This window comes from Cetorhinus maximus, chromosome 7 (genome assembly GCF_964194155.1).
Source record: "Cetorhinus maximus chromosome 7, sCetMax3.hap1.1, whole genome shotgun sequence".
Lineage (NCBI taxonomy): Eukaryota > Metazoa > Chordata > Chondrichthyes > Lamniformes > Cetorhinidae > Cetorhinus > Cetorhinus maximus.
The window spans coordinates 73,527,776-73,553,218 of NC_135885.1; the positions used below are offsets into that span (position 1 = coordinate 73,527,776).

General features: G+C 44.7%; 1 protein-coding gene across 1 annotated transcript in view; it reads right to left on the minus strand.

Moving 5' to 3' along the window:
* Window positions 1-25,443, minus strand: part of LOC144682415 (disks large homolog 2-like) — a 1,267,833-nt gene that overhangs the window by 492,824 nt on the left and 749,566 nt on the right. Inside the window, exon 9 of the mRNA XM_078544824.1 lies at window positions 8,687-8,737. Coding sequence (XP_078400950.1) covers window positions 8,687-8,737 — 51 coding nt within the window. The remainder of the gene's footprint in view (window positions 1-8,686; window positions 8,738-25,443) is intronic.

Below are 25,443 nucleotides of genomic sequence, written 5' to 3' on the forward strand. Positions count from 1 at the left end.
TCTCACCCTTACCTCCCTCATCCCCTTGGATGCATCTTATCTGGTCCTGGTGACTTATCAACTTTAACTACAGCCAGCCTATCTAATACCTCCCCATTATCAATTTTTAACACACCCAGTGTTTCAACTGCCTCTTTTTCCACCATGACTTCGGCAGCATCTTCTTCCTTGGTAAAGACAGATACAAGGTACTCATTTAGTACCTCAGCATGCCCTCTTACCCTTTTAAGTCCATAATCGGCCCCTTTCCTCTTTTACTATTTATATGCCTATAGAAGACTTTTGGATTCCATTTTATGTTAGCTGCCAGTCACATCTCATTCTCTCTCTTTGCTTCCCTGATTTGTTTTTTTTTAAATTCCCCTCTGAACTTTCTTAATTAAACCTGATTTTCAATTGTATTATCCACCTGACATCCGTCACGTGCACCCTTTTTATCCTTCATCTTATTCTCTATCTCTTTTGTCATCCAGGGAGCTCTGGATTTCTTTGCCCTATCTTTTCCCCTCATCAGAACGAACTCTGCCTGTATCCGAACAACCTCTAAAGGCTTGTTCATTGTTCAGTTACAGTTTTCTCTGTAAATCTTTGATTCTGATTTTTCAGCGCCACACCCATTCTCACCCCATTGAGGTTGGCCTGCCCCAATTAATTATTCTTACTCTGGATTGTCACTTTTCTTTTCCCATAGACAACATAAACCTTATGATATATTGATCACTGTCCCCTAAATCTTCTTCTGCGCACACTTTATCCACTTAGTACGCCGCATTCCCAAGGACAATGTCCAGAAATGCCTCCTTTCTCATTGGACCAGCAACATAGAAAATTCTCCTCTCAGTGAAAACTGGAGGTGGCTCTGGGGTGATTCGAGCTGTACCTCACAGCAACGGGTTGTGATAAAAAAAGACCCTCAGGTACAGTCTTCCATCTTTCTTCACATAGCAGGGGAAGAAGTCCTAGATAACACATTCACGCTTGAAAGTGATGAGAAATGAAATGACTTAAAAGAAATAATGGAAAAACTTGAAGCCTACTGCCGTCCTAAAAACATCATGTATGAGATACCGATATTTTACGTTCACACAAGGCAGTGACAACATTAGTCAGTATGTAACTGAGCTGAGAAAATGAGTTAAATCATGTGAATTTGGAGAGCTTGAAGAATCACTCATCCGAGACAGAATAATTTGTGGGATCGCAAATGACTGTCGGAGAGAACGGCTTTTGGGAGGAATTGATCTCATGCTGCAGAAAGCAATAAATATCTGCAGAGGGGCAGAGACAACAAAATGTCAGATTAAGCAGATGACAGAAGATGATAAGCTGCACTCCGTCTAGCAGTTAGATGCAGTTGAACAGAAACAGCCCTGGGAAAGAACAAATAGACAGCTTGAATGTAAATAAAACAAAACTGCTATTAAAACACTTAAATGCAGCTGATACAGAACAGAGCATTTACCACACAGTTTTCCAGCCTACGGAAAGTAGTGTAAGAACTGTGATAAACAAAATCACTTTGCTAAGATGTGTAAATCGAAGAAAGTACACACAATTGCAAATGATGACACAGACACTAAAACTGAACTTTTCGTTGGTGCAGTAACAACAAATTCCAAAGACGACGAATGGAAGGTTGATTTAAAAATTGCCAACATGATGGTGAATTTCAAACTTGACACAGGTGCTCAAGCAAATGTCATTCCCATGAGCCTGTATCATTAGATAAGCAAAGAAAAACAGCTAAATAAAAAAGTGAAGCTGTCTACTTACACAGGTGAAAAAAATACTGTAGAAGGCAAGTGCACACTTAATGTGAACTACAAAAAACAGTCTCAAGCACTTCCATTCAGAGTGGTGAAAACTGATGCAAAACCCATTCTTGGAATCAAAGCTTGTGGAAATCTGAAGCCAATCAAGAGAATAATGACTGCCACCACTGATGACATCCTGAGCGAGTATAAAGATATGTTCCAGGGGATTGGCTGCCCAAAAAGGAGAACACACCATCAAGATTGGGGAAACTGTGACACCCAAAATACAACCAGCCAGGAAAATACCAGTAATGCTGAGGATCGGACTGAAAGCAGAGTTGGACAGAATGGAGAAACTTCATATCATCAAGAAAATTGAAGAACCGACAAGTGGGTTAATCCAATTGTAATTATAGAAAAATCAGATGGGAATCTGCGATCCCAGAGACCTAAACCAGGCAGTACAAAGAAAGCATTACCAGCTGCCCACATTAGAAGAGATCATGTGTAAGCTAGCTGATGCTAAATACTACTCAGTCTTGGATGCGAGTTCAGACTTCTGGCAGGTCCAGCTGGATGAATGCAGCTCATATCTCTGTACCTTCATCACACTGTATGGACGATACAGGTTTTTACGCTTACCTTTGGTATTACTTCAGCTCTGGAGGTGTTACACAGAACAGTGATGCAGCTGCTTGAAGGGTTAGAGGGCGTGGAAACCTGTATTGATGATGTGCTGATCTGGGGAGCCTCACGAGAAGAACACAACCACAGACTGAGGCAGGTGCCCCTGAACTGTGCACCACCAAGAATCCAAAGATTACTAATGCATCTGCAGAAGTACCAGGTCAGAGTTAAATACAAACCGGGCAAGGAAATGTACACGGCAGACATTCTGTCACGTGCATACCTGCCCATCACAGAGGAAGAGGAAAAAACAAAAGCACAGGTTCACATTCTGACAAAGAACTTACCTGTGGCTGTAACCAAATTGGATGTGATCAGGGAAGCAACCAAGAATGATGCCACCCTGAGAAAACTGTGGCAGATTGTGCAAACTGACTGGCCCACACAACAGAGCCAAGCCCCTTCTGCTGTACAAGAGTACTGGAACTTTCATGAGGAACTTCATGATGCAGCAGGAATACTTTTCAAGGGGGAAAAGATCGTAATTCCTGCAACAGTGAAGAAAGAAATTGTGTAGCGCATACATGAAAGTCACCTCAGCACAGAAATATGCAGGAGAAGAGCTCGAGGTGTAGTGTCCTGGAATGGGAGCACAAATCGAGGAAATGGTGACTGCGTGTGTAGTGTGTCAAAAGTACTGTAAATCACAACAAAAAGAACCATTTCAACCACACAGTGTTCCAGAGGGGCCCTGGCAGAAAATTGGAGTGGATTTGTTTACATTTGACAACAGTGAGTACCGACTAGCAGTAGATCATTACTCAAAATTTTTTGAGTCTGTGCTGCTGAGAAATTATAGTAAAAGCATCACTGTAATACATCATTTCAAATCAATTTTTGCTTGCCACGGCATACCTAAAATGCTCATCTCACATAACGGTCCACAATTCTCAGGGACTCAATTTCGCAAATTTGTACAGGATTGGAAGTTATGCCACGTCACGTCAAGTCACAAATATCCACAATCTAACAGAATGGTGGAACATGCCGTGCAGACTTTAAAACACCTGTTGAAGAAGGCAAAGGCTTGCAAGAAGCCAGAAGATCCAAGGGGACAGCCAAAGGTTGGTGACTCCTTACTATGGGCATGTGAAGCAATGGTGTTCTGTTGGTGCAGCTGAGTATCTCCGAGAGAGTGTGCGGAAGGCAAAGCTTGAACGCAAGTGGCGATCCAGGGGAGAGGGACATCAGAAGGAGAGTTCAAAAACTTGGAGGTGGACCCTTGTGGAAGGCGTCCGAGAGAAAGTGTCGCTTGGGAAAAGATTCCACGTGAGTTCTTCGAGAGTGGAGATGGGAAACCCTCATGTGAAAGACAGAGTTCAGTGAGACCGGTTGGCTCATGGTGTGACAGCTGTTTGGGGCATGTTGATGAGAGATCCGTACCCTCTGTTTGGGGTGGCATTTTCCACTTGGTTTCAGAGTGTGGTGTGCCTGACCACAGGTCGCCTATTGGTTTAGATGGACTGTGTAATTACTGTGAACATGAGAGCATAAGATAGATGTTGTAACTTCTGTTATCTTCATGAATCTGTATATATCTGTAAGAATATAGGCCGGGATTTTCCGTGCCTGCCAGTGTTGGGCGTGTTCGGTGGTGAGTGGACAATATGGGGCAATCGGTTTCACGACAACATGAAACCAGTTCGCGATCATCCACTCAGCTCGGCAATGGCAGTGCCATCAGATGTCAGGAACCTCATTGTAGTACATCAGCATATCATTATTAGGCCAGCCCATTGGGATCGTTCCCCCCCAAGCTGGATCATCCACCCACGTCTGCAGGAAAACATGCCAATGTGTTTCACAACAGCACATAAGTGACATGCACTAGGCGGGCTGCACTTCACTCAGACTTGAAGGTTTGTTTGTCTACTTTGCTTCGGTCAGCACTCTCAGTCATCAGCGCCAGGCTTCACAGACAGCACCACATAACTTTTAGTGGGCTCATGGCCGATCTGTACCTACCAGATCAGCCATATGTGGGTGGCTTTTCAATGGCAGCAGGGCTAGTTGGGCTTACTTGGCAAAGGGGGAGAAGTGGCCTCAGGCAAGGGAAGAGGTTGCAGGATGAGGGCTATATTGGGGAAGGCGGTAACCCAGAGTGTGTGTGGGGGCATATGTGGATCTGTACAAGTGGCCTCAAGATGGCGATGCCTGAGGAAGCAGTCTCCATAGGAGGTGAGGCCAAATGGAGATGTAGGGTATGTGTGTGAGAATGGGTGGTGATGTCCTTTGAGTTGGCAGTGAGTGAGATGCCAGTGAATGTGCGATGGACTTGAGTGTGTGAGTTTAGAGTGTTGAGATGGTTGCTATACCTGGCTGCACAAATGAGATTATTCATCTTCTGTCTGCATTGGATGGCCAATCTCTTCTGTGCAGCATTGGCACTGATCACCACTGCCATCGACTACCAAGATGGAGTGGTAATGTTGCTCCCCCTCCTGCGGCCAGAACGGGGGTAGAGGACATCACAGCACATTGTCCAAAGGGCACTCAAGGGCTGCAGTCTTCTTGTCTTTCAGGGCCATGTCTTGTTTGCTGCAGTCCTAGGCTGGAAGCACAGAGCGCAGCTGTACTTTAAATGTGGTGCTTGGCATGATGAAGCGGCAAGGTGAGAGCTTGGCAGGTGAATCAGAGCCTGCCTGCCAAGGAAATGATGTGTTTTCTGGGAATGTATAAATAATGTTGCAGTTTTAGGATGATATGGCATGAAAACCCACCATCGTGGCCGGCGGCTAAAATGTCGTTTCACCCACCCGCTACCACACTTAGTGCAAAACTGGGACGATTCCACCCATAGTTGTGGGTGAAGGAGTATTGTAATATTGTTCATCACTTCTTGTTTAATAATTGTTTTATTCTTTAGCTACAAGTTCATCAGCTCACTCCTGTGACTCTGCTCAGGAGCCACCCTCCACATTTCTAAACAAAAAGTAAAAGCTAAGATCTGTCAAGCCAGCTTCCACCCTGGGACCTGGCTTGTCCAGTAGTAACAGCATCTGGGATTATGACAACTCTTATTAGCTGAAAATCTTGGATTTTAATTTAATGAAAAGTTAAAAACTGGTTTGTGTTACTATTCTTTATTATTCATTCATAACTTTATCCTCTAGGTTGAACACTGATTATAATTAAATGATACATTATAAAATTTGCTTCAGTTTTTAGTATCTGCATGAACTGATCAATCAATTTAGCCTTACCTTATATTTGATTAATTTAGATTAAATTTAAAACTTACCAGAAAACCCCCCATGCGACTCCTTGTCCTGTGACGTTATTTTGCTTCTGGGACAGCCCAATTCCATGCAGGACTCTGGCTGCTCAACTCCCTCTCTTTATAAATCTCTGCTCTCAGCTCCCACTCTTTATAAATCTCTGCTTTTAAAACCCCTCTTGTTAAATCTTCACCCTCAGCACCTGCATTTTTAAAAAAATCTCTGCTCTCAGGTTTCACTTTTTAAAAATCTGTTTAAAATGTTTAATTTCCCAGCTCTCGGTTTAATTTAGTGCACTAGTTCAGAGAGAAAAATCTCACCTACTAATTACTTACTTGCTTTCCTCTAACATTACATTGTTTTTTTTCCCTCCTCTTTTCCCAAAGTGTCGCTCTGTCTCCCACAGACTCCCTGCAGCTGTTTTTAACTGTGGGTGTCTGACACTGTTCTTTCCATGGCTCGCTCTGTCATTCCTGCAGGAGTTCCACACGGTAGTATCCTAGGCCCAACCATAATCTGCTGCTTTATCAATGATCTTTCTTCCAATATAAAGTTAGAAGTGAGGATGTCCTTTGATGATTGCACAGTGTTCAGTTCCATTCACAAAAATATATTCCACTAAAAAGCATGAACAAATTAGCCAATAATGAAACCTTATGGGCAGAATATTTACCTTGGCAGGTGGATGCACGCCCGACCCGCTGAGCGTGAAATGATGCGTGACGACGTCAGGCAAGCGCCCTAACGTCAACGCGCAGCAGCATGATAGTTCGGTCAGCGGGCTCACATGGGAATCAGCAGCATGCCCGCCAACAATTAGAGGACTTTTAAGGCCATTAAAGTATTAATTTACTTAAATCGTTCACTGCCCGTCCAACCTTACGGTTGGTGGGCAGGCAAACAGGCCAAGCGGCCTTTGCACTTTTTAGGAAGCCTCATCCATGGGTGGATGAGCTTTCCAACAGCAAATAAAAATAAAATAAAAAAATTTACATCTCATTTATAACATGTCCCTAGTCATGTGACAGAGTCACATGAGGGGGCATGTTTCTTTAACGTTTAAAAATTCTTTATTTTTGTTTTTCAGGACTCTTCATTTCCCTGAGGCAGCTCTGTGCCGCAGGGAGCTTTTCCAGAAGTTCCCTGCTTGCCCCACTTGCCATCTACTCCCCCCCCACCTCCCCCACCCCCACCCCCCAGCACAGGCGGCGCTGCATGCTGCAGCACACATTTCATGCTGGGCAAGCCTTAACTGGCCCATCAGCATGAAAACGCAGTCCGGCCCTGATCGCAGGTGGCGGTCGATTTCCCGGCCACCCCAGCCCACCCCCACCAAGCCCGCCTGACAATGGCAAAATTCTGCCCTATGGATGAATAAAGAGAAAAGGGTAAAATTGAAACTAAGGAAAGAAACATAAATTAAGTATAGTGATAATAAAGGAGAGGGTGACAAAAAGGAATAGGAAGAAGACCAGCAAAGACGTAAACAACATTAGTAAAGCAAAGAGAAGTTATGAAATCCTCAGATGCTGAAGCAGTCCTTGTCCACATGCAGCAAGACCTGGGCAATATTCAGGCTATGACTGACAAGTGGCAAATGGCATTCATGCCATTCAAATGCCAAGCAATGACTATCTTCAACAAGAGAGAATCCAACCATCTCTCTTTGACATTCAATGGCATTATCAACAGCATGGGAGTGGAGCAAGGAGGGAATTCAAGGGCTTTTGGAATTGGGGATGAGGGTGGGTTGATATGAGAGGGATAGAACGAGGGATGAGAATGGTATAGAAAGAAGGGATAGGCTGAGGAATGGGGATTATATAGAGATAGATGAGAGGAATGGGATGGGTACGGCATGAGAAGGATAGCATGGGATTGGAGATTTAAAGAAGTACTGTTGCAATAAAGATACTAATTTATCAGAAATGTTTAGCAGGTCTCTGCTGGGACATTACTAATTCAGTTTATATTCCATGATAATTTAATTTCATAACTTCTCTTTGCTTTACTAATTTTCTTTACTTCTTTGCTAGACTTCTTCGTATTCCCTTTTGTCACCCTCTCCTTTACAGTCGATACACTTAATTTATGTATTTTTCTTTAGTTTCAATTCTGCCCTTTTCTCTTTATTCATCCATAGTGTTTCATTATTGGCTAGTTTGTTCATGCTTTTTAGCGTAATACATTTTCCTGAGCTCTATTTCCCACTACCATTCCATCACTTTGTAAGTCATTTTTTTTCCAATCTTCCTTCCCCAGTTCCATTCTCCCTTCCCCAGTTCCATTCTCATCCCTTCAAAAGTAGCATTTTTCATTCTTTTTTAGGTCTTTGTCTTATGTCTTTCTCAATCTTTATCTTAAATCTTATTTTGTTTCGATCCCTATTGTTTAAAAATTTCCTAATGTTTATTTCTTTTATCTGCTCTGGTTCATTCCCCATCACTAGATACAGCAGTAATTCCTCTCCATGTTGATAAATGAATAATCACTTTGGATTTGACACAACTCCATAAATGTACTTCCTTTTTAGTTCTCCAGGTAATTGGTATAGTACATCAGCACAGGCATAATATAAAGAAGCTAGACTCATTCAGTTCTACTTCAATATATCGATGTTTAATGTAATATATGCACCATTAATTAGAAAGTGTTATTATTCAATAGCTGCTTAACATTTGGGGAAATGCAGTAAACACAACTGAACATAACCACATCACAATACTAATTTGTCAAAAGAGTTGCATGAATTGAAACTTGTAAAGTTTCATCCATTCCTCCACCCCTACTCGAAGGACAATTAATCCAAATGCATGGAAAACTATTATTACAAAGATTTTGTGAAAGGTGAGATGTATATTTTGAACGCTGTACAAGTCACTCAGATATAACCAGGTTAATTGCATCTATCTAAAGACATAACTAAGTCACTGAATTGCAAAAAATACCCAGCTAACAATGGATGTTAAACTATGTTCCAAAATATGCAGAGAATAGCCAAATGTAACAGTGACTATTTTAACTCACCCGTTCCAATGTGATTTCTTCAAATTCATATTCTATTTCTGTTCCATTGACCTAAATGTCAAGAACAAAGAAAATTATATCAGAAATCAATTTAAAATGAAAACAGATATGTTACGCACGAAACTGATTTACATTTAAATCATCCACAGCATTGAGAAATTGAGGTCAACCAAAATCTGATATAGTTTTACATTCTAAAATACACACTCTTCCCAAGTACTGCATTACGCAAGCAACACATACATACCTGTGTGAATGTTTTGGCAGCAGCTACACATACCTCAACTGCATGTATGTTTGATCAGCTTTGCACTGACTTCTTCAAAAAAATTTACAAAGGGTTTACTAGCTTGTTATTTGTCTCCAACAACTAGTTGAAGGCAAATCATCTCAGCCCCAGGACATCAATGCGGGAGTGCCTCAGGGTAGGGTCCTAGGCCCAAATATCTTCAGCTGCTTCATCAATGACCTTCTGGCCATCATAAGGTCAGAAGTCGGGATGCTTGCTGATGATTGCACAGTGTCCGGTATCATTCACGACTCCTCAAATACTGAAGCAGTCCATGCCCTCAAGCAGCAAGTCCGGGACAACAACCCCTCAAGCAGCAAGTCCGGGACAACATTCAGAATCTGCTGATAAGTGGCAAGTAACATTCCCACCACATAAATACCAAGCAAAGACCATTTCCAGCAAGAGAGAATCTATCTCCCTTTGACATTCAACCTTATTACCATTGCTTAATCTTCCACCATCAACATCTTGGGAGTTACCATTGACCAGAAACCTAACTAAATACTGTGACTACAAGAGCAGATTAGAGGCTGGGAACTCACCTCCTGACTCCCCAAAGCCAGTCCACCATCTACAAAGCACAAGTCAGGGGCATGATAGAATATTCTTCACTTGCCTGGGTGAGTGCAGCTCCAACAACACTTAAAAAAACTCAACACAATCCAAGACAAAGCAGCCCGCTTGATTGGCACACCATCCACCAGCTTAAATATTCATACCCTTCACCACCAGTTCACAGTGGCAGAAATATGTATCATCTACATGATGTGCTGTAACAACTTGCCGCGGCTCTTTAACAGCACAATCCAAACTCGACCTTTACCACCTAGGACAATGCAGCAGATGCATGGGAATACCTTCACCTCCAAGACACACATTACCCTGATTTGGAATGCTATCATTCTTCCTTCACTGTCACTGGGTCAGAAACATGGAACTCTCATCTTAACAGAACTAACAGTGGGTGTACCTACAACAATAGACTGTGGCAGTTCAAAAAGGCAGCTCACCACCACCTTCTCAAGGGCAATTAGGGATGGGCAACAAATGATTGTCTTGCCAATGACGCTCACAACCTATGAACAAATAAAAAAACACTGGGCCACATGCAAACTGGCATAGGGACAAACAGATTAGAAGGTTTAACACATGGCTGAAAGAGTCTTATGGGAGGCAGGGGTTTCAATACTTGGGGCACAAGTACAGTATGGGGAAAGAGGGAACTGTTCAGCAGTCAGAGGCTCTGCATAAACCAGACTGGGATTAGTGTCTTGACGAATCAAATAATTAGGACCGTAGATAGGGCTCTAAACAAATGAAGAAGGGTGGGCCGGTTTAGGAAAGAGTCAATTCAAAAACAATAAAAGAAATGTCCAGACTGTGGAGCAGAGTAGCATTTAAGATAAAAATAAGCAGAATGAGTCAGGAAATGAGAGACAACTCAACAAAGGGCACTAGTTATGAGGGTAACAAAAGGGAGAACAAAAAAATTAAAACTATATATGCTATGGCCGGGATTTTTAAATTAATGCAGGATCTGGATCGGAGGCAGGCGTGTGCGCAATTTGGTGCCACCAGCCTTTGTGCCAGTTCGCTGCTATGATTCTGACCCTGAGCCATTTTCAATGAGGGCAGCTTTGGGTCAGATCAGCTGCCTGCCACTTCCTGGTGGGCAGCCAATTGAGGACAATTATTGATAGTTCTTCTGTCTATTAAGACCTGTTTCCATGCTGAGCTCAAGGCAGGAAGCAAGGAGCTGGGGGGTAGGGGGCCAATGGATAACAAAGGACAACCTCCAAACCATAATGGCTGCCGGGCCACAGCTGTGCCCACTGGCAGTGCCCTGGAAGTGTTGACACTCCAATATCACGGCCAGGCAGCTGTGGCTTCTTGAAACAACGAGGAACATTTACTGGCCTTCTGCCACTCACTCTCCATCTTCAGGTAGGCAGCTCCCACTGCAGCCAGTGGGGCTGCCGATCTCTGAGCGTTGGAGCACTTCCCATTTGCCCGTCATTGTTGAGAGTCCATCCACCCTCTGCCCATGATTGGATGGCAAGCACATTCACTTGCCTTTAATTGGCTGTAGCTTGAAAATCCTAGAGGGCCTGTCTAAAGCATGCCATGCAGTGTCGGGGCACGGAACAAGGGCAATTTCCAATTCCAGATCACTACCTTATACCTGAAAACATAAATCATTCACAACAAAATAGATGAATGAAGAGCTGATACAAATTAATGGCTTTGGTCTAATAGCCATTACAGAGTCCTCATTGCAGAGGAGCTAAGGTTAGGAACTAAGTATTCCAGCATACCAGACTTTTAGATGGGATAGGCAAAATGGAAAAGAAGGACAGGTTGTCCTGATAATAATGGATGGGGTAAAGAAAGTAGAGAGAAAGAATCTTAACTCAGAAAATCAAAGTGTAGAATAAATTTGGCTGGAGTTAAGAAACAAGGGGGAGAAAACAATGGTTGGAGTAGTTCATAGTAATTGTATTGCCAGGCAGAGTATAATTCAGGAAATTAGATGTGCTTGTAACAAAGGTAATGCAGGAATCATGGTGGACTTTAATCTTTATATTGACTGGCCAAACCAAATTTGCAGTAATAGTGTGGAGGACAAGATCATGGAACGGAGGCACAATACTGCATGTTTACTTTGTGACATATACTGGAAGAAAAGCATCCTGCAAATAAATTTAAATCCTCAAATGAGTTGCAGCTCAGACGTTCCACTGTGAAGCCACCTCCAATCCATTTTGAAGCTCCTGGCATAGTGGGGATTCAGAGAAATCTCTTGCAGCCTGGAAAATTAAAGACAAGTGGCTCATTACCATCCTTAATTGGATTTCTACCACTGCTGGGTGGATTGCTGTCGAACCTGTAATCTGCCTCCAGGAAAAGCTGACGCACATCTTTCCCAATTTCCATGTGCCCCTGACTCCAAAGCTAGTTCCAAAGACCTGGGAAAATCAGTCCTTTGTATTTGTCTTCACGCTAAAATATCACGTGAGTGCGCAACAACATCAGGACGCTCATCGCTCGTCATTTTAAGTTCAGTCGGGTCGGGCCCAGTGAGCTACAAATTCTTCCCCGAGTTTCTAGGTCAGCCTCATGAATTGGAAGGTAGAAAATGTAACCTTGCTGCTCAAGAAAGGAAGAAGAGAGAAAATAGAGAATATAGGTCAATTAGCCTGACATCAATTGTATGGAAAATACTGGAATTTATTATTAGAGATATGATAATAGTACATTAGGAAATCATAATATGATTGAGCAGAGCCAACGTGGATTAATGGAAGGGAAATCATTTTTGAAGATGTAACTAATAGCTGGATGAAGGGGAAACCATGGGCAGAATTTTGCCCTTGTTGGGCAGGCTTGGTGGGGATAGTCGGGAAGCCGACCGCCACCCGCAATTGGGGTTGGATTGCGATTTCACGCCAATTAAAGCCCACTCAGCATGAAACATGTGCTGCAGCACTCAGTGCTGCCTGTGCAGCGGGGGGAGGAGGTCGAGTGGGGTGAGTGGGAACTTCGCGCATGCGCAGAGGTGCACGCTTGAAAATCTCTCTGAGGCAGCTCTGTGCAGTTTTCAAAAAAAAACAAAGATTTTAAAAACGTTATAAAACATGATTCTGTCACATGAGCAAGGACATCTTATAAATGAAATGTAAAATGCTTTATTTTATTTTTATTTGCTGTTGGAAACATCATCCCGCCTGTGGATGAGGTTTACTAAAAAGTACAAAGGCCGCTTAGCCTTTTTGCTTGCCTGCCAACCGTAAGGTTGGACGGGCAGTGAAAATTTTAAGTTAATTATCCTTTTAATGGCCTTAATAGGCCTTTTAATTGTCAGCAGACTTGCTGCTGATTCCCGCGCACGCCCGCCGACCGAAGTGTCGCGCATCATTTTACACGCGAGTGGGTCGGGTGCACGCTCGCCCACTGAGGTGAAAATTCTGCCCTATGTACTTTGAATTGTGTTTGAATTTTCAAAAAGTATTCCATTAAGTGCCACACAGAGTTACTCATGGGATTGAGGTTATGGCAGAAAACAGATAGTAGGAATAAACAAGTCATTTTTGGTTTGGTAGGCTGAAATGGGATGGCATAAGGGTCAGTGTTTGGGCCTCAGCTATTTATAATCCACATCAATGAGTTAGATGAGGAGCTCAAGTGTAATGTATCCAAGGTCTGAATTTTACCCTAGGTGGGCGCACGCTATCAGTGGGCCCGCGACCAGTTGGGAAAAGGGCCACCACCCGCAATCGGCCCCCGACCACGATTTCACGCTGGCTGGCCAATTAAGGATAATCCTTGAAGGCTGCCAGGGAAGAACATATTTGCAGCACTCTGAAGACTGTAGTTACGGCCTCAAGAGCGGCTGGAGAGGCCAGGCGAGAGGGCAGGTCAGGTGGGCACTCGGCACCCCCCCAGTTTTTGGACAAGTGCCTCCTGGTCCTCCTGGAAGAGGTGGCTGCCAGGAGGGTCACCCTTGTCCCCAGATATGGAAGGAGGAGGCCACCGCACCTAACAAAAAGAGTTTGGGAAGAGGTGGCAGCGTAGGTCAGCAGCCACGACGTTGTGCGGCACACATGGTGCCGCAAAAGGCTTAATGACCTGCTGCGCTTGGGAAGAGTGAGTACTGTGTTGGCATGGATCAGTGTGTTGAAATGTTTTGGGCTGGCCATCCTCCCATGGAGCTCAGAGGTATTAGCGTCTGAGTGCCAACTATCAATGACGCCGGAGCTGGCCAAGTGGGTGAGCCCTGGCTGCTTGGATTGAGTGTCTTGCGGCTCGAGGGCCGCAATTTGAATGTGCCCTGCAAGGTGTTCCTCAGGTGTAGTTGGCCAGGCTGCAATGGCGCTGGAGGTAGAGAGTGGACTAATCCATGCTCCTCTGTCCTTTCAGGAGAAGACAACCCATAACAACACTGAAAGGACGAGGACAGGCGGAGGTCCCCCAAGCCTCCTAATCCTAACCAGATTCAAGCAGGAAGCCTTGGAGCTGCAGAGGCACCACACACCTCGGTCAACTGGCCGTGGAGAGACTAAGGTGTCAGACAAAAGTAAGAGTGCAGTGCACAGGGGTGAGTTTCAGATGAGGCAAACATTCTTGTGTAGTCTCATCATTGAAGGGAGCCTCAAAACTGGATTCCCTATTGATCATTGAAAGACGATGGCACCATGATGCAGATCTCCATTGTCTCACCAGGGTGCCTGGCATGCACAGTGACAGTGTGATGACTTAAACTAATGACATGTTGTTCCTCTCTCTTAGATTCGCCAGCACGCACTCAAGCGCAGGACCCCGAAGAGCCACCCTTGACGCCAGAGGACCGCCAAGCTTCCCAAGTACCTGCATCACACCCACTCTCTGAACCAGGCACCAGTGCAGATACTAGCACCTCGGTGGGCATTAGATCCTCAGTTAGAATGTCAGAGGACTGCTGGAGACCAGGATGACCTGAGTCGAAGGCAGATGATGAGCCTGGGAGTCATCAGTTAGGTGGCAGATGCTGGATATCCAGTGGGATGTGTGGGAGGATCTGGTAGAGATCCAAGAGGGTATGCATGCCACTGTCACCGCTATGGAGGCGTCCATGCGGAGCATGGGCACTGTGTTGACCCTCATGGCCGAGTGCACTGCCTCCTCCATTGACAAAATGGTGACTCTCATGGAGGGGCAGCACCAGAGACAGAATCAGGGATTCCTGCAAGCCCTCACACAGGCAATGACTTCAGGTGGTCAGTGCCAGTGTGGGAGATTGATGAGGCACCCAGTATCCCAGCTAGGTGCCCATCCATCAATGGCAAGTAGGGAGTTCCAGAGCAACCTCACGTTGGTGCATGAGCCGCTTGTCATCTCTGCAGGCTCCTCTCAGGGTGCTCTGGATGACGGCAGCGGCTCCTTTGCCCCTCTGCCAGTGACCTTGGCATCTGATGAGGCTGAGATGACTGGGGAGATGCCAGCTGTGGCAATGGCCGCTCCCTTTCAGGCGGGACCAGCACAGGCTCCACTGGCCAGAGGATGGCCGCCAAGGTCATCAAGGCCAACAAGACACCAGAATCAGCATGCTGCCTCCAATGCCACTGCCAGCGAGTGGAGGCACCAAGACGTAACACTCGTAAACATAAGTTTAAGGCACTATGAGCACAAGAGGGACTGGTCACTGGTGATTTTCTGTTGTGTAATGTTTTGTTTATGTTTACTGGTCTTGGAGTGAAGACCAGAGAAGGTTACATGAATTTGTTTTGATTGTGAAAATGTGATAAATTTTGTTTTTGTCGTAATGGCCTGAGTATGCTTCATCTTTTTGTTTTTTTGGCGCAGGGTACGTCAGTATGTAATGCTGGATGTGAGTGGCTCTAAACTTTATTGCACAGGCACTGAGTGAACTTTGGGCTCAAATGAAAGGGTCATTTCAGACATTTGGGATAGAGGTGGCTGCCCTGGCATGAGGTGGAAGCAGATCTTTGGCAGCCCAGATGAAGGACCATTGGATCAAGGCATCCTTGGTGTCCCTGCCTCCCTGAAGGATACTGAGATCTGCCTCATGCCGTCAGCATTCTCCTCACTGTTCTCCTCTTTTGACTCTCTGTTGGATTCATCCTCTGTGGCTTATGGAGCTGCATCAAGATCCTCTTCCTCCAGTAGGTGCCCCCTTGCCAGTGCCAGATTGTGGAGCCCGCAGCATGCAACCACTATCAGTGACACCCGCTCTGGGGTGTATTGTAGTGCTCCCCCTGAACAGTCCAGGCATTGGAAGCGAATCCTCAGAGGACCTATGGTCCTGTCTATCACCCAACTTGTGGAGGCATGACTCCTATTATAATGCTGCTCTGCCTCTGTCCTTGGGCAGCGGAGAGGCATCATAAGCCACCTTTTCAACGGATAGCCTTGTCACCCAGCAACCATCCATCCTGTCAGGCTGGAGCACTGAATAGCCTCAGCAACTGGGAGTGTCTGAGGATATAAGGGTTATGGGAGCTGCCAGGGTACTGTGCACAGGCTTGCAGAATCTGCGTCTTGTGGTCACACACTATCTGGACGTTCATGGAGTGGAATCCCTTCCTGTTGATGAAGGCACCAATAAGTCCTGGAGTGAAGCCTGGAAATGCTAAGAATGAAGCTTAGAACAGAGGTGAAGCTATCATGTTCATGTAAGCAACCAGCAGCAAACTATCTCTTAAACCCTTCACTACTTACACTAGCAATGCTGCTGACGCTTTTTATGCCGCACTTGGGTGAGGCTTTGCAAAATGGGGGCTGCCCGCCTGCCCGTTTTGCTCATGCGGTGAGTGTGAAATCACATGGCCAACGTAAAATCGGGTTCAAATTGGATTTTTAACGGCCTTTTAATTGATGGGAGGTACGGCTCCAACACCCGTGCGTGACCGCCAGCCTGAAGATTGTACGCATGCAGGATGACGTTGGGACACTTGCCCAACATCTTCTCATGCTATTTTACGCCCAGTTGGGTCGGGTGCGCACCCACCCGCAAGGTGTAAAATTCTGACCCAAATTTACTGACAATATATGGCTGAATTTTCCCCAGGCCAGAGTAGGCGGCTTTGGAGGGGGCAATGCGAGGAAATTAGAAAGATGCGCATCAGGTCGGCTCCCTGATGCTTTCTCACCATCATGCGCTGTTCCTGGAGGTGGGTGAGTGAGTTTGATGGCAACCCACCTACAGCTGCAGGAATCCAATTAAGGATGAGCAGCTTACCTGCAACTTTCCATGCCACAAGAGATTTCCCCTGAGACACACTTTTCCCTGATGTGTCAAGAACCTGAAAATGGATCGGAGATGGCAACACAGTGGGAGGTTCAAGCTGTGAGGCATTTGACGATTTAAAATTATTTTCCGGCAGTCATTCACAAAGATCTATCCCCAGGTAATAGGCTTGCCCTTGCAGCCAGTTCATAGAGACTGACATCTCCACGAATGCTTTCCCTGCTTCAGTGATGGACGTCACGTAGAATAATGCCAGAGTTCCAAACATCATGGTAGGACAGGGATAATGTAGGCGGTTAAGGTAGTGGGGATGTTACACACATTGCAGAGTGTCAGCTAATTGGACATTGCCAGGGGATATAGAGCCACAAGGGGCTAGAGTCATCATGGGATTGGGTTAACTGAATATCACGAACGAATAAGGATTTCAGCAGAGAAGAGGGACATTGCGTGGGTCACGCAGAATCACTTAGGGCCAGGGACATGGCACATAAGGTCAGTATATGGATATCATGAGCAGGATGGGGACATCATGGGGTTGAGTTAATCAGACAGGGCATGGGGAGCTGGTCATCCTGAGGGTATACAGGCATCACAGATGGGACATGGACATCTCAGGGGGTAACGGTATTGCAGGGGTACACACCCACCACATGGAACACACACATCGCAGGGTGTGGGTGAGTTAAGTGGACACCTTGGAGAACATGGATCATCGTAGGGGTCACTGACATTACAGAGGAATGGGACATCATGGAGCTGGGTTCATTGGGCATCAAAAGCTGGGAACATGGACATTGCAGGGATATAGTTATTTTGGGGTGGTGAGACATCATGGTGGGGTAGTAGGCAAATCCCAGGGGTGGGTAAATCAACATCACGGAGGACATGGACAATGCAGGGTGGGTTAATCAGATACCCAGGGGATAAGGACATCGATGGCGGGCAGGGACATCAATGAGGGGGTTAGAAACATCACAGGGTGAGTAAATTGGATACCACGGGAAGTGTATCAATCAATCACAGAGTTGCCAGTCAATCAAAAAGGTCTGATCTCATGGAGGTTAACTGAGAGAAGAACTGTTACTCATTCTAGCCTGCAAGCACTGTAATTAACACACTTAGAACATGGATTCTGTCCTTCTTGCCTCCTTTTTCTTGTCAGGATCCCTGAGAACCCGAAAAAAATTCAGATAAAAATTGAGGAACACAGCCCCCTTAACAGATTTTACAGACCAACTCTCCTCCTAGAGAAGTGGGTGGGTTGGCAGTGGATTGGGGTCAGGTTTGAGAGTTTTACAATTTTTACTTTCCCACCCATTCATGCCCCATCAATCGATGGGGTCGAAATTCCCTCTGATGACTCCTCTGATGCCATGAGCAAAATTGGGAACTTGTGCAACTGTGGTGAGCAAAGGGAAGAATCCCATCATTTTGGACCTTCAACTAACTGCTCACAAGGCAATGTAACACTAGTTGTGGCTTCTACTAAGTAGTATTTAGTATTAAAGACAAGTAAATGAGACCTGACCTGACCAACTAGTCAATGCCTACAGTCTAATGCAATGTTTTTGCAATTTTTCCAATTGTCTAATATGTGATCTGGCCTGAAAAATGAAATAATTACAACAAGATATCTCTTACATAAGGTTGAAGCAAGCAAGTTATTTAACTTAGAAAATGCACATAGGATAAGAGGAAACAAATACAAAATTCACTAGCCTCAAGCAAGGTTAAGGATTGGAAAAAATATTTTTTTCCTCCCGCAGGATAAAGGAATGTGGTGCAGGCTCCTAAGGGAGGTAGTTGAACGGGATCAGCTGACACATGGAAGAAGAACGTAAAATGCAACAACGTGATTCAAGCAAAGGGATGAGTCTGAATGAAGGAACCAAAGTGGTGAGGCAAAGGTGATTAGGAGGAAATTCCAGAGTAGCAGGCATAGTGACAAAAAAATGACCAATAGTGAAGCAGGAAGAGCAGATAGCGAGGAATAAGTCAGCATCACAGGATGGGAGGGGTATGCATGGCTGGAGATGCCTTAGCTGAATGGGTTAGACCATGGGAAAGTTAAAATTAATTTGCTGGGGAAACAATGGGCTTATCAGATGTTTTGTTTAAGGGGCAAGGGTAAGAGTACGAGACAAAATAATCACATGCACTCTTCATGGTACAATCTTTAGCGGGCTTTCACAGGCTCCAAAGCCCAGAGGAGATCATCAATGGGCACCATATTTGTTAGAGTAAGAGAGTAAGCAGCCTGCCTCTTGCTCTGTGAAGTCACTTAGGTAGCACTATGAAAAAGTGATAGGTAGCATGAGGAAGACTTCTTAGTTGCAAAAGGGAATTCATTTGGGTGTTTGTAATTAAGGCTGGAAGTTTACTCCCACCCCACCAATCACATCCCTCCCCCCACAACCCGGGGGGATGGCAGGCAGAGGGGATGTAAAATTGGGCACCATTTCCACCCCCACTGCAATTTTACCAGCAGTGGATAATGGCGGGACTTCAGATGGCCTACATGCCAATGGGTCAATTGAGTGGCTGGGGTTTTACCACGGCGGGGGAGGCTGTTACCAAGTATTAAGCCTACCAGGTGAATCCTGGCGGACCGGTGGTCGGGTAAGGATGGGGGAGGGTGCCTCATTTTCAGGCCCCCCTGTGCCTATTAGAGACCCCCCGAATGTGTTCCTCCCCCATGTTTCCCCTCCCCATCTGCCCTGTCCATCCCAGCTCCCCAAACCACTTGCCAGGGCCTGCCAGCCTGGCTCCAGCAAGATCCAGGCCTACCGTTGCCCAGGTTCCATCGTAAATTGTTTCCCTTTGGAACTATCTGCAGTCCCAGAAATGGCCACTGCTCCTGGTGGTGCTGCCGGGATCAGAGACCTGTGACCAATTGATTGGCTGGCAGTTCTCAAAGACCAGACTTCTTCCCTGAAGGAGGTGAAAGGTCCACCTCAAGCCAATTAACAGCTGTTAAACAGCTGCAGGACAAGCCAACCAACTTGAGACAGCCCACCCCCGACTTTAACGCCAGAGGACATGACCCTCACGCCCAGCATAAAATTTAGCTCTAAGTCAATATAGTTTTATTTGTGAAATAGTAAATGAGGAAAGTTTTTTATATGCCTTTCCCTTTCTTGCTGCATTCCGATTCTCCAATGGATAAAAGGCTTCATCAGAATGGTACACCCAGAGTGGAACACATGTGGACAATCTGCTTGCCGTGTAGCTATTTATGATAGTGGGAATGCTCTGTGCTAGGGTTTGGGAGGTCCAGAAAATTCAGGGCTACAGTTTCACATGGGCACAACATTAAAGGCTGACATTCCAGTGTGGTATTGAGGGAACACTGCACAGTCAGAGCTAAATTCAGTCTTTTGGATGAGGCATTAAACCAAGGCCCTATCCGCCTGCTTGGGTGGGTATAAAAGACCCCATGGCACTATTTCAAAGAAGAGCGGGGGGGTGTTATCCCCCATGGCCTGACCAATATTTATCCCTCAAGCAACATCACAAAAAAAACAGATGAGCTAGTCATTGCTATTTGTAGGAGTTTGTGACCGCAAATTAGCTGCTATGTTTCCGACATTACAACAGTGACTACACTTCAAAAGTGACTTTATTGGCTGCAAAGTGCTTTGAGATGTCCGATAGCCATGAAAAGTGCTACATAAGTGCAAGTCTCTCTCTATCTCCCCTCCTCCTCCTTCAATGTGGGGGCTGGATCTATGAGGGGCATGGACAGGGTGGATAGGGAGCAGCTGTTCCCCTTAGTTGAAGGGTCAGTCACAAGCAGACATAAGTTCAAGGTGACGGGCAGGAGGTTTAGGGAGGATGTGAGGAAAAACTTTTTTACCCAGAGGGTGGTGACGGTCTGGAATGCACTGCCTGGCAGGGTGGTGGAGGCAGGTTGCCTCACATCCTTTAAAAAGTATCTGGATGAGCACTTGGCACGTCATAACATTCAAGGCTATGGGCCAAGTGCTGGTAAATGGGATTAGGTAGCTAGGTCAGGTGTTTCTCACATGTCAGTGCAGACTCGATGGGCTGCACTGTGTAATTCTGTGATTCTGATTCTGTGAAGGTGGAGAATACCGAGCAATCTGTAACTTCCTGATTTTGCAGCTCCATTCCTCTCTGCAGCATTGTGTTATGCAAGGCAAAGCAGACAACCACCATTCTCAACACCTTTGCTGGTGTACATTCAAGGGCACCCCCAGATCTGTCAAGGTATCTGAATTTCATTTTTAGCAAGCCAATGGCATGCTCAATGATTGTCCTCCATGATTGTAGCTCCAGTTGTACCTCTCCTCAGCATCACTGGGAGGGCTCCTAACAAGTATCTTCAGCCAGGGCTTCAGAGAGCCATAAACAATCTGCATATTAAGGGAGTGAAATTCCTTCTGGTGAGGGACATTCCAGAATTATCTGATGACGCCTTGATTGTCATATGCGTGCAGTCAATAAGTTCCTGAACCTGTGGAAATCCATTCACTGCAGCAAAGACAAAAGATCTTTGTGTCTGACTGGCCTCGTCTGTGTCAAAGTGGACATAAGTCACAGTCTTGGCAAACTATAGTATGCAGGCAATGCTTGCTTCTACACACACTCGGAGGCCGAGCTCCAAGCCATTGTCAACACCCTCACCAAGGTGTACGAGAGCATGGGCCTTACACTAAACATCTGTAAGACAAAGGTACTCTCTACCAACCTGACCCTCCACACCACACACCAGTATCCCCCCCGCACAATGGTCTACAGAGCAGTAGTGATACCCGGCCTCTTATATGGCTTACAGACATGGACTATGTACAGCAGGCACCTCAAAATTCTGGAGAAGTACCACCAGCGCTGCCTCCACAAGATCCTACAAATCCATTGGCAGGATAGACGCACCATCATCAGCTTTCTCGCTCAGGCCAACATGCTCGATCAGCTCCGCTGGGCAGGCCACGTCATCCACATACCTAACACAAGACTCCCCAAACAAGTGTTCTACTCGGAGCTTCGACACAGCAAGTGAGCCACAGGAGGACAGAGGAAAAGCTTCAAGGACACCCTCAAAGCCTCTTTGAAAAAATGCAACATCCCCACCGACATCTGAGAATCTCTGGCCCAAAACTGCCTAACGTGGAGGGATAGCAGCAGGAAGGAGTTGAACACCTCGAGTCTCATCCCCAAGGGATAGCTGAAGCCAAGCGTTGACAGTGAAAGGAGCAAGTGGCAACCCCACCCACCGGTTCCCCCTACCACCGTCTGCCCCACCTGTGACAGAACTGTAGGTCATGCATTGGGCCCTTCAGTCACCTGAGATCTCATTTTTAGTGTGGAAGCAAGTCATCCTCAACCCCGAGGGACAGCCTAAGAAGAAGAAGAAGGCAAACGTGGCATCTATAAATTGTAATATGGTGTTATGGGCTGTAGATTATGAGATCCTGCAGATGTTCCCAGCTGATGCCTGAAAAGAGCAGATGGCCAAGAAATTCAGGGCTTTGGTGAGCTTAAGGCCACTGGCAATACAACCCTGCCAGTTCCAATGCTCAATAATTTACCCTGTGCTCTCGTCTTACGGATCCTGGCGAATGCCACACGGATACCAGTTAGATGAATACAAGAGGGAGAAGGCAATAGTGGGACATGTGGACAGGGTAGGAAGAAGTTATTAGAACTACATGCCATCATTCTTCAGGACTTTAACCTACTGCATGCACCCGAACCCACCCACCTTGGTAGATAAAATTCCACCTCAATAACCTTTGAGTTGTGGTAGGAGTTGGTTAGGGCAAGGTGTTCTGATGGTAGGAGAGTGCTTTCGGTGAATAACAGAGGATGCTGGGTAATATATTGCAGGCCACTAATCTAATTTAAGGGGTCTTTTCATTTGATAGGCAGATCAAGGCCTACCTAAGAGCCCAGTTCAAGATAAGCACATAAAGAAAGCAACAGGAAAAAATTCTTTCACACAATGATCAGAATATAGTATGATTCACCACAAGTGGCAATTAATTCAAAATCAATTACAGCATTTAAAATAGTACTTGAAAATATAAAAAAAAAATGTGGGGAGAAACAGAAAATGGGATTAGTTTGGTGGGTAAAAAAGAATATAGGACTGTAAAAATCAGTTCTGAGAGGGACCTAAATTCAACACAGGCAAGAAGCTAAAACATGTTATATTCCAAAATTCTGTCATTTCAGGCAAACACATTTGACTATCATTGCATTGCATCACTTATTTTTAATACACTGCCACCTACCAAATATTCTTCACAATAATCATTTTTAATTCCATGTTTGTGCACCCGTTTGATTCTGCTGCCACCATTGTGCAATTATACAAAGCAAAAGAGACTTCACAGAACATTAGGCTGACAACATAAAGTGATGCAAACCATGACTGAATATCAGGCATATATAGCATCTACAGCACAGAAAAGGCTATTCGGCCCACTTGGTGTAGGCCATTGTTTATATTTCATACAAGCTTTCTCCAGCTCTGATAATCTCTTCCCACCCTGCCCACATGGCCCTTTATTCCCTTCTTCATCTTGTATTCATCTAGCTTCTCCTTAACTGTGTCAATGCAACCTCTTCAACCATTCCAAAAGTTCTACATTCTCATCACGCATCATGTGTAAAGAAATTCAACAACAACTTGCATTTATATAATTTATATAACTTTAACGTAGTAAATCATTACAAGACACTTCACAGGAGTATAACCTGACAAAAAAAAAAGAAATGAAATTCAAGAATAACTTGCATTTATATAATCTTTGTAAAGTAGTAAATCAACCCAAGACACTGCACAGGAGTATAATCTGACAAAAAAAAATAACACCAAGCCAAAGGAGGAGATATTAGGACAGGTGACTAAAAAATGGTCAAGTTTTCTGGAACATCATAAAGGAAGAGAGAAAGGTAGGAAGGTGGGTAGGTTTCAGGAGGGGATTATTGTGTTTAGGGCCTAGAAGGCCCTTGTCCTTGTCATTATTCTCTTATGGTAGGAGTTAAGGAAGGTTCCACTGACTGGAAAAGTGGTGGACAGAAAGGCAGAAGTGGTGTCCCACAGAGATCACTTATCAAAGGCCCTCTGAACATGCATGCATACCACATCTACTATATTGCTCCTGTCGACTCTTTCTATTACTTCTTCAGAGATTTCACTATGGCATTTTCAGATGGCGAATTGTAAAGAAATGGACCATTGTCAACTAGCTGTTAAGGAAATGCAGGAGGTCAATGTTAACAGTATTAATCTTGAGGCAATATAATCATTTTGTGATAATGTATTGAGAGTTATCCAGTTCATATTGGTTGTCCTGTTCTGAGGAAAAAAGAAGGCATCTTCCAAAGATACTGCTGTTCTAGCAGAACGCTGTTTCTACATAACATAAACAGTGCATTTATGGTATATGCAATTTGATAATTCATTATCATTTTACCCGGTTAACAACTTACTACAATCAGCATTTTGGAGAAATCATTTAATTACTCCGAATTTCACATGATACTTTACTTACTATCATCATTTTAAAATTATGCCATGATCAAACTTTTTTTTAATTCTCAGGATGTTGGCATTGCTGCAAGGCCAACATTTATTGCACACCTCAAGTTGCCCTGAAGTTTTTTAATATATAGAACTGAGTGGCTTGCAAAGCCATTCAGAGGGCATTTAAGAATTAGGCCTGCCATCAATTAAATGCATAAAGCTAAGAGAATAAATCAGTGTATTGCTCATTTATATTTCATTCTATGAATAATTTAGAATTTATTACTCTTGCCTAGAGAAGGGCATATTTAAGTTCAAAGTTACAAGTCAGCAGTTTGCCTTCACCACAAAACTTATCATATTAGATATGTTTACAAGGTCATGGAGTAAAATATTTGTTTAACAGAGTCAGAAAAAATACCATTTCCTTCATTTTCTACTTTAAATTAATATTCACCTCTGTGACATAACTTAAGCAATAGTTATGACATATATATATTCTCTTTGGTACAATGCATGCATAAATAAAATAATGTTCAAATAAAATAATGACCACTCTAGCGGGTATACACGTGTAAAAGGCCAGAGACAAAGGGTCAATTTTTGGTTTGATGCATATCAGGCAGGCAGAGGACAGGGCATTCACTATTCTTGCCCAAAATGTTTGCCATGGGACCCATCTCATTCTCAAGGACAGGGCTCACTTGCATACAATGAGCTGTCCACGCAAATATACTCCACAGCATTGGTTCACGTATCTGGGTATGGGAAATCTTGGCCAATTTTGAAAAGCTGCAGCAGCATCGGAAAGGGGAAACATGGAAGCATCGAGATTGAAAAGATATGTCCATTTTGAGCAGCAGGCATAATTTGTAAGTACTGTGAGGGGCCTGAGGGCTGAAGGGTTGACCCCTCCATAAGTATACCTGGATCCCTGTGAGCAATGCAATCCTGATGCTACCAATTATGTTAGCCATCCATGGCTTAATTGCTGATCTTTTGGCAAGAGGCTGCCTTTGTAGCATTGTTGGGCTCCCAGTGGGGCCATGCAACGCCAACAATGCTGTAGCACTGGGAAAAAGTGGCTGTTGATTGGAAGATTAATTAGTTGCCCATCTCTGTGGAGCAGGCTGCCAGCTCTCATGGTAATTAACCCCTACAAAAGTCATCTGGAGGCTACAGTCGTGTAGCCATCCCAATGGGGTTTAAAGCTACTTTCTCAG